The following is a 9,216-nucleotide window of genomic DNA, read 5'->3' as shown; positions in this document are numbered from 1 at the left end:
GGGTTCTTCAGCAAACTTTAGCGGTTGTCATCGACACATAAAAAAACCTGTAAATGGTTTATTGTGGTACCATTTTCCTTAATCATGCAGTAAATGGATTTGTTATTCATTTCACGGTAGGAATTGTGTACTGTGGAGTTACGCTTTTTCTGTTAAAAGACATTTAAAAAAAAACTTCAACCATCCTTCCCTCCTTCAAATCACTGCCATGCACTAAAAGCTCTAAAAGCTCCCCATTTAATCATGTTCTATTTCCTTCGCATTCTGTTTACAACGGCATTTTCGCTCAATCAAAATGCCCTAAATGATGATTGCCTGCTGTTGTTACGCCTGCTCGCTTGACCTTGACATTCCCACATGCAGTTCATTCACAAAACTTGCATGCTAATTACCTTCAGCGCAGGCCTAACCTGCAACTAAGCAACAGCAAATTAACATCAAACCTGTGCAGCACCGCACACACACACACACACACACTCACACCGTCTGGGAAGCACGTGACCTTGGGTGAAGGCCCCTCGTGCCTTATTTTTTCTTTCAAATTTGTACGATGCGGGAACTTTGATTCGGAAGACGCCTTTCCCTGGAGGTACATTGGAGAATTTGAAGATATTTAATTGTTTTATTTTTAAAAGTTATTCAATGATTGTCATAAAGACATACTCAATTAGCGTTACAATACTAACCATAATTTATATCTACTGTTGTCATCGTACTAAAACCTAGGCAGTAGTCTACTTTCGATTTCTCCTCCATTCTATCTCTCTCTATCTCTCTCTCTCTCTTTCTCTGTCTATCTCACTACTTTGTCCAGTGGCACAATAAAAAAGGTCATTTAGAAAGACACATGTACAATTCACAATCTACTATCACTGCGGGATCTGCTGCCACCCGTGTGGAGTCAACTTTTCCTTTCGCAATCGTGCGCTTCCTATCACGCTGAGCTTTTCTTTTAAAGAACATCTCGATTCTCGCCAATGCTGCCTCCCAAACCCTCGTGGAAGGTTACATTGCGGTGCTCACCGACGTTCCGATTCCGCGCACCTGGGGAGCAATTATCTGCGCGCGAAACAATGGAACGTGAACGTCATCGGTTGGATTTGCAATCCCTTCCGCGCCTTCAACGTGCATTGGCTAGTGTCTCTAGTAAGTCTGTTGGAGGGGTGATCGTTGTGTTGTGGCTTAGATTAGAAGGGAACTGTAGTTGTCCGCAGTCGTGCGGTTTCGGTGGGCAAATGGGAAATGGGTGTCGGAACTCTCGTCGGCTCTCTTCCGGCTCTGTTCTAGGCTTGGTTCCAGGTAATACTGACGCATTGGAGCGCACGCATACGCGTTGATAAGAAAAGAGAGAAAACTGTTTGCCCCGTCGGTCTTCCGCTTAAACCGAGACGCGATACGTCTTGTCGTTCCGGTGCAGTACCCGCCGCAACCTGGTCCAGCGCGAGTCCATCGGTTGATAGTTGCTGCAGAATTCGAGGTACTGTTTGCGCACTTCCAAACTCTCTGGACCCCAGTCGGAGAGGGGTTTACTTGCGGCCACGATGCGCTTCTTGAGGGACGATTCGTTGCGCTTACGGATGGCAAACCAAGCCCACACTGGAATTGGCACCAGAGCTCCAACGTAGATGCACCAACCTAAGACTGTTGAGGATGGAGATAGGTTAGTTACATTGAACAGAAGATCACTTGTGTCACATCGCACTCACCATGATACACATCGTCAATGCCCTGCGGCCTTTGGCTCTTCACCAGTCCAATAATCAGCACCACGATCAGCATCGCCGGTGTGAGCAACTTCCAGCAGAAGCGCCACAGAAAACCGGTGCGTCGCTTTAGCATAAACTGGATGTCACGCGTAAGGTTCCTGATGCCATACAGCCAGCAGAACGCAAACAGTTCAAAGATCGCAGACGTGAGCGTCACAAACTGCACGCCGTAGTAATCAAAGTAGTCGAGCATCTTCGAACCGGACGGCGTTACGAACAGCAGCCCGAGCGCAAATCCAAGCACTCCGATGGTGACGACCGTTTTCCAGGATTTCAGCCTCGGCGTACTGTCATGGAGCGCTGTCAGCACACTGTTGATAAGTCCGGTACAGCTGCCGACGCCGAGCGTTAGCAGCATGAAGAAGAACAGCAGCGCGAACAGGTTCGGCACGTGCTCAAACTTGGCCAGCGCATCGGGATAGGTGATGAACGTTAGGCCACTGCCCGGCTTTACCACCTTGGTGTAGTCGGTTTCGTGTGTCAGATGTCCCAGATGGCCAATGATGGAGAACACGAGCGCCCCGGAGAGTAGGGACGTGAACGTATCCAGCCACGAGATGATCATCGCATCCCGGTAGATGTTGTTGCTGAAGCTGTTGTACGAGGAGAAGGCAATGACACCGCCGAAACAGATCGACAGCGAGAAGAAACACTGCGAGACGGCCTCCTTCCAGACGTCCGCATTCAGTAGCTGATCCCAGTCGGGGGTGATGAAATACTTCAAGCCCTGACCGGCGCCTTCCAGCGTAAAGGCGTAGATCGCGAACGAGATCAGCACGACGTACGGGAAGAGGGCCAGGAAGTATGCGACCTTGCCGGATCCGCGGATACCCTTCACCATCATGATGGTCATCGCCACCCAGATGAAGAGCAGGCAGAGTGTCAGCTTCCAGTCCGGCACACCGAACTCACCCGCAGTCAACAGTCCCTCGCCGGTGACTGAATGTCTGAGAGATAGGAAGAGAGAGAGAGAGAGTAGTCAAGCAGGAGTGTCCGAAAGCTAGTTCAAAGCTGCAAAAGTCTTACGTGTAGTACAGCTCGGCCGACGTCTTCACCGGCAGTGAGTTGTTGAAAGCCGGCGTCGGCCCAGTGTTGGAGGAGTTGACACAGTTGAAACCACCGGTCCAGCTGACGTCACAGCTGGCCCACGGGAGCGGGCTGCCGAACGATGCGACAAAGAAGCGGATTGCCGTCGCGATCGTCGCCGCGTAGTACACGATCACTACGCAAATCGAAACCATCTGCGCGATACCGATACCTAGGACAGGAAGAGGAGCACGAGACAGGGTGTGGAAAGGTAAGATAAGAAGGTAAATATTTGGTGCATGGAATGTGTTACAGTGTCGCTGCGTTGAGTGTTTAGTGGTCCATAAAAAAATTACAAACAGTTTTTATGGAATTTCCCGCCGTGTGTGTGATATGGTGGTTGGAATGTGGAATGTTTAGCTATTAGCGCACAATATCGTATCGTTTGCAAATGATTTATGGTGCTAAAAAGGTTGAGTACTTGGAGCTTTTTTGTCTAATTTAAGATAAGATTTACGTCTTATGGAGCATTAAATGAGATAGGCTTAACTTAAAGTTAAAGTTGTGGCTGTTGCATACATTATCTATGTTAAAATAAGCTTTTTTAAACTATTGCTGTAACTTGATACATTTAAAGAAATTATCAAGAAATATAAAGACTTAGCTATGACTGCCTATTCTGATAACACATTGAATTCTTTTTTCATCCTGCTTTCGATTCCATTGGAAGATTATTAGATGCTTTGATACATTTGTTTGGATTGTTCCAACTATTTTTTGAGCGTTCCGCATTAGTATTGATTGTATTGATTTGCAATGGGACGATCCCAATACATCGTCGGAATGATCAAAAAATCTATGGGGATACGGTGAATAAATCGTAAGACGAACCCAAAAAATTACGGTAACCAACCAATAAATCGTGAGAAGCTTTTGGTGAACCGATCGATTCATTGGATTTTTATTAATTCAATTATCTTTAGATTCAATTTTCATCTTTGCCGTTTTTAAATATTATATTGAGTTTTATTTTTCTTTAATGGTGTAGTTACTTCAGCTATTTCAATTACTTCTTCTTCTTATTTTTGGCGTAACGTCCTTCGCGGATATGCCGGCCTATACAGACTTTCGAGAGTTATTTCATTCCCACGTAGCCGGATAGTCAATCCTTGTCTTGTCCTTGTGTCCTTGTATTGACGGGGGGACGGTCCATTCTGGGCTTGAACCCATGACCCCATGATGGGCATGTTATTAAGTCGTTCGAGTTGACGACTGTACCAAGGGATCGCCCGTTAATTTTAATTACTATTCTATATAAAGACTCTGAGCTTGTAGTTCTTATCATGATTATATCTCTATAACTTTTTTCACATTTCATCCCAGGAAGATGTAAACCAATTAATTGGTATAGAAATCTATAGCATTGTACACTATAATAAAAAATAATGTTTTTTTTACGATCGGGAAGCAAAGAGAATAAACGATTGCGTGGAATGACGTTCGGTATTGTTCTGTTACATGTCTAAAATCACCGTACGCACTACACGCTATAGATCATTGATATACAAACGCGAATGCTCACAAAGCTTGCATTTATATTGTGAACGTGTGAAATCTATTATCAGTATTATCGGTTTTATGATAAGTTAATTACACCCTTTTCCCGGGTAATTGAAATAGAGTGCATAAATTTGCTCTTGTCCTAGGATTGCATTTTTATTTTTATATATAAATCTTTACTTCAATTCCTGCTAAAAATGTTAAATTAAGCAATATTAATACCCATTTATATCATTCATAAGTACCGTCTAATGTATGGGACAAGCAAAAAGGAATAATACTCAAGTATTTAGTGAAATATTAACCTTCGTTAGTCATTTTTAACTTGTAACCAAATAATATATAAAAAAGTGATTGGGATGCAAAATTTATTCTGAGAATTAAACGATAACAATTTCAGCTCAAAGCGCAATAAAGTACATCCATCAAGTGAAAGGAAGTAACTTTATTGCCGTTGCGGGATGATGAAGCTCATTTACTGCTCATTAGAGCGAGTCCGAGTTCTAAATCACTTTCGGCAACTACGCATACTACGACGCTCATTACATATTTCTCGACGATGACAATGATGACGATCCACCTGCTTGCTTGTGGCTTGACTATCACGTACTACTGTCCGTATTGCCCTTACCCTTGCAAAGAACACGCGCGCGTGTAAGTGTGTATTTTTGTGCTCTAAATACCCGCACCCATCATCATCCCACCTTACCTCGCATGATCGGCGACACATCGTACACCTTGACGCTGCCCCGGCTCGAAAACTGACCCATCATCATCTCCAGGTAGTAGATGGGCCGCCCAACGACCAGCAGCACAATCAGGTACGGGATAACGAACGCACCGCCACCATTGCGGAACGCGGTCGACGGAAACTTCCACACATTGCCCAGCCCGACGGAGAGCGCTATGCAGGACATCAGGAACTCGACACCCTTGTCCCACTTTTCACGCTCGGCGGCCGGTGGTTTTTCGAGCTTTTCCAGCTGTGCTGATGGTGATGTTGGTTTCGCACCATTCGCCGGCTGTGCAGGAAGCCCGCCATCTTCCGACGTCACAAAGCCAGGATTGTCCGTACCGGACATTGTAGGCCGGAGGTATTATACACGGACACACGCAAGCAGTGGAAAATGGAAATTCACCACACTACAACGGTGTGTGGATCGTAAGTTAGTCACAGTCACTATTTAAATTTTGCAGCCACCATTCGCACAACTAAGCAACTGGTGTGTGACGTGTGGTTTTGCTTTGCGATTTTTTTTAATTCTGTTTATTAAAAATGAACGGTGACTTGAATTAACTATCGTGCAGAGTGTGTATTTGTGTTATTGTGCGGTTTGCAGCACTAATTCGGCACACGGCTTTGTCGCTGAAGCGTAGCGAAACAACACACAAACACTTGTCAAGGACTCTACAGTAGCGTCGATCGAAGGACGGCGTTTAGACACAGAAACGGAGGCACTTGATCGTATCACAGATTTACGCACACGTAAAAGTAATTCGAAGCTTCACGCTTTGAGGATCTTTGTGTGCAAACGCGAGTCACTTCCTAGACACACTTTTTTGATTAGCACTTTTTAGTAGTAGTTGGATCTCTTCCTCATAAACTATTGCTAGAGAACGAGATCGATCTTTACATCTCGCTGGGCGATTTGCACCTTTTCCCACAGACGCACGTTCACAATCAACAATGTGTGGCAACAGTGTCCGTTGGTGCGAAAGCTCCCGTGGTCGCGTGTCCGTTCGACTCGAACGCTCGTTTGTTAGTGAGGTGCTCCGACGTCGGCGGCAATTAGTTTATAGGCATCGAAAGCGCCCGGGGTTCTCTCTAATCTGCCGACGACTCGCACACAGGTGAAGCGATTAAGCTTCCCGCTGCCGACGCCGCCGGCGGCTGTCTCGGGGACTTTTGTGCTTTTGGAGTGAGTGTGTGTGTGCGAAGTAGGGCTCTGAGTACAGGTTTGCTCCAGCATTTGATAGATTCGGGGGAATTCTTATCCCAGTTTTGAGAGGCAGGCGAATAAAAGCGCATCTCATGCTATCCGGGCGTTGATTGGGCACTTACATAAAAAAGGCTTGAAATTCCAAAACGATACGCGGGGGTTACAATATGTGTACGTTTTTGTGCTGATTCTATTTATATGCCGATGCCTTTACTGCAATTTTTCTGGTACAAGATACTTACTGCACAGAGCAAAAGGTGTGGACAGCAGCACACAGAAAAAAAAACAAGAACGAAATAAATTGCACTCTTGAACGGTGTGCATTTGACTTTATAATGCTTCCGCTAAGTGAGAAGCAGCAGCAGCAAGCAAGCAATGTGGTGGAAAATTATAGTAACGCTTGTGTTTTGTGTTGTGCTTTTGCACTGTGAAGGTCTGACTTGGCTTTTGTTGTCGTTAAATCATAATTGTAGGATTGGGCTTTGTTTTTTGTTGCTCTTCTTAGTTTTATGTTTTTGTGGTCGTGTTTCGTATTAGTTTTGAATATTTTTCCCAGGTCGGCACTTGCTTATATGTTCTTTAAGCTTGATGTTTGCGTTATGTGTTATGAAAATACAGAAACTTACTGGCTTATGTTTTTTTTTACATTTTGTTTTGCCTTATTTAGCAAAGGAATCTTTCATTTGTAAATGAATCAAAATTTTTCAATCAGTTTTATTATTATTATGTATTATTATTTATTTAACAATTTTTGGCCTCTAGAGTTTTACAAATGTGTTCTTATAATGTTCTTACAAATGTTGTCGATGTTCATGTGATAAAACGTTTTATTTTAGTTTATTTTATTTTATTGCTATTATACTATTATACTATCAGCTATGTTATTGTTATTAAACCGTTTCTCCCTTTTATTTTACAAACGGTTTTATGCATATCATGCATATCTTAGCAAGAACAGGTCTATGATTTAATTGAGAATTTTACAAACCATGAGCTTTGATCCAGAATTTCCATTCAATTGAGACTGTCTGAAGTTATAATAAAGAGAAATCAAATTTCATTACTTATCCTGACAACCCCATCGTCACAAACCACAGTTCTGATCTCATCGATCGATTGCGTTGAGATAAATTCCCCTTAAACCTGCTTCCACTGTGTTGCTTCTTGAATGTGAGTTGATTTCACTCTCAACACAAAACTTTAAGCTATTAGCACGGCGAGGATTTCACCCCCAACCTTCAATCCCGTTGGCCAAATTCCGCCTTGAAAACAGTTTTAGAGGCTGGAGAATGGCAAACAAATTTAGCAATAAAGTTGTTTGTTTGACGCAAATGAGTAGATTTGGCTCTGCGTTCAAGAAAGCGAATATGTTGCGGACACGTGTATGAAGTCGTTAAAGCGAACTTACCTGAGGGACATTGTTATTTAAGTCCCACATGCCAGCACAACTGACTCGTGCATCAGTCCCTTTCAGTCGCTAATTATGCAATGATTGCCACACTATAAAGGCCGGGCTACATTGATCGTACTTCGTAGTGTAATTTTTGTGAACGCGTACGCCATCTAGCGGCGGCGGGTCGAAGCTAGATGCTGGTATAATTTATCTGTCAAAAACGTTTTGGGTCGAGGAGGCTATAATTTTACCCAATGATGGATAGAGATTGGAAGATGTGGAAAAATTTTGCCCAACGCTTTGTATGAATGACGATTTGTCCAACAACAACAATTAACGGCCTACTTTGTTACAATTTATGGACGTTTATCAACATTTCCTACGGCAAACAGGTAGGCTGGTCAAAACTTGATGAGACACCAAGTATGAATAATTTTGGCACTTAAATTATACCCACATCTAGCTTGCGCTGGTCGCCGCCAGATGCGCTAGTGAATATAAAAATTACGCTTGCGAGTACGATCAATGTAGCCCGGCCTTAACAACCGAACCGAACGCCATCCCCTTCCCTGCAGGGATAGAACGCTTATCACTGCAGGGGACGCTTCATTCATCCACGCTCACGTGCGAGCCATTGCAGCGGATGATAGCGCTCAGCACGGCACGAGGACACATGCCAATATTTACCTTTGAATGCAGTATATCCCACCCACCTCGGGGAGGAAAGCCGAGGGAAGTACCACCGTTGTCCGGAACCAGATCCGGCCGGATCTAGCGTGAGTGACGCACTCAAGTAGTGAGCTCAAACAAAAACAACCAATAAAAGGTTTCCTCCCAGAGTTTTCTGCAATTCGGTACAACAGCTGTGTCAGGGCAATAGGTTTTTTGGAGCCACCATTTCCTGCCACAGACGATATCTTCAGACGATATTTGTTGATTTTTTCTTGGTTTTATTTTGCCAAATAAAACCATGACCCGCACTTTGAGGTGTGAATGATGAACGCGAAACAATAATAACGCCACTGATGTTGCATCTCAACCCTTTCCCTCTACCGCTTATGTCTCTTTTATAGTTTATGATTTAATTGGTGTGTCATCAATGATAAGAATGGGTTTATTCCCAGAAGCAGCTTATTGGGCGGCATGTTATTCCTGTGTTTTGATATTGTTTTGATGAGGCTAGCAGCATTTCGTACAGCGCATCCTCTCAAACGTCTTGCGATGAACGTACGCAAACAGTTGGTGCGCCGCTTATATGACGGAGTTATTGGAGCACAATTGGCCGCGGGAATGCGAGAGTTCGATTTCGATCTTACACAACCCACACGGAGAACCAGTGCAGCCGGGCGTCATCGGCGTCCTGGTCCGCTTGCTGTCACACCCTTGTCACGTGGTGTGTGCTGGGATAGATACATAGAAGAGTCAATGGTGTTTGCGCGATTGTTGTGGTTCTGCTATCTTGTCTCTTTTCTGTAGCGCAGTAAAAGGGAGCTACGCGGACAGTTTAACGTTCATTTTTTTCGCTTTGATT

General features: G+C 44.1%; 1 protein-coding gene across 1 annotated transcript; it reads right to left on the bottom strand.

Annotated features, from left to right (window-relative positions):
- Window positions 1-608: 608 nt before the first annotated feature.
- Window positions 609-6,216, bottom strand: LOC121598305 (sodium-dependent nutrient amino acid transporter 1-like). Its single transcript, XM_041924938.1, has 4 exons — window positions 5,062-6,216; window positions 2,793-3,024; window positions 1,707-2,713; window positions 609-1,641 (listed from the first exon to the last, which is right to left on the bottom strand). The coding sequence occupies exons 1-4, from the start codon at window positions 5,432-5,434 to the stop codon at window positions 1,379-1,381; spliced, it is 1,875 nt and encodes a 624-aa protein (XP_041780872.1). The 5' UTR covers window positions 5,435-6,216; the 3' UTR covers window positions 609-1,378.
- Between the last annotated feature and the right edge of the window lie 3,000 nt (window positions 6,217-9,216).

The sequence above is a fragment of the Anopheles merus genome, chromosome 3L (assembly GCF_017562075.2).
Source record: "Anopheles merus strain MAF chromosome 3L, AmerM5.1, whole genome shotgun sequence".
NCBI lineage: Eukaryota > Metazoa > Arthropoda > Insecta > Diptera > Culicidae > Anopheles > Anopheles merus.
Note: the sequence above shows the minus strand (reverse complement) of the source record. Positions and strands in the feature narration are given on the sequence as shown.

Coding starts and splice junctions, on each gene's coding strand:
- LOC121598305 (XM_041924938.1), bottom strand. CDS start 5,434: ATGTCCGGTACGGACAATCCTGGCTTTGTGACGTCGGAAGATGGCGGG. Junction 2,714..2,792: donor TCGGCCGAGCTGTACTACAC/GTAAGACTTTTG, acceptor CCTATCTCTCAG/ACATTCAGTCACCGGCGAGG. Junction 1,642..1,706: donor CATTGACGATGTGTATCATG/GTGAGTGCGATG, acceptor CATCCTCAACAG/TCTTAGGTTGGTGCATCTAC.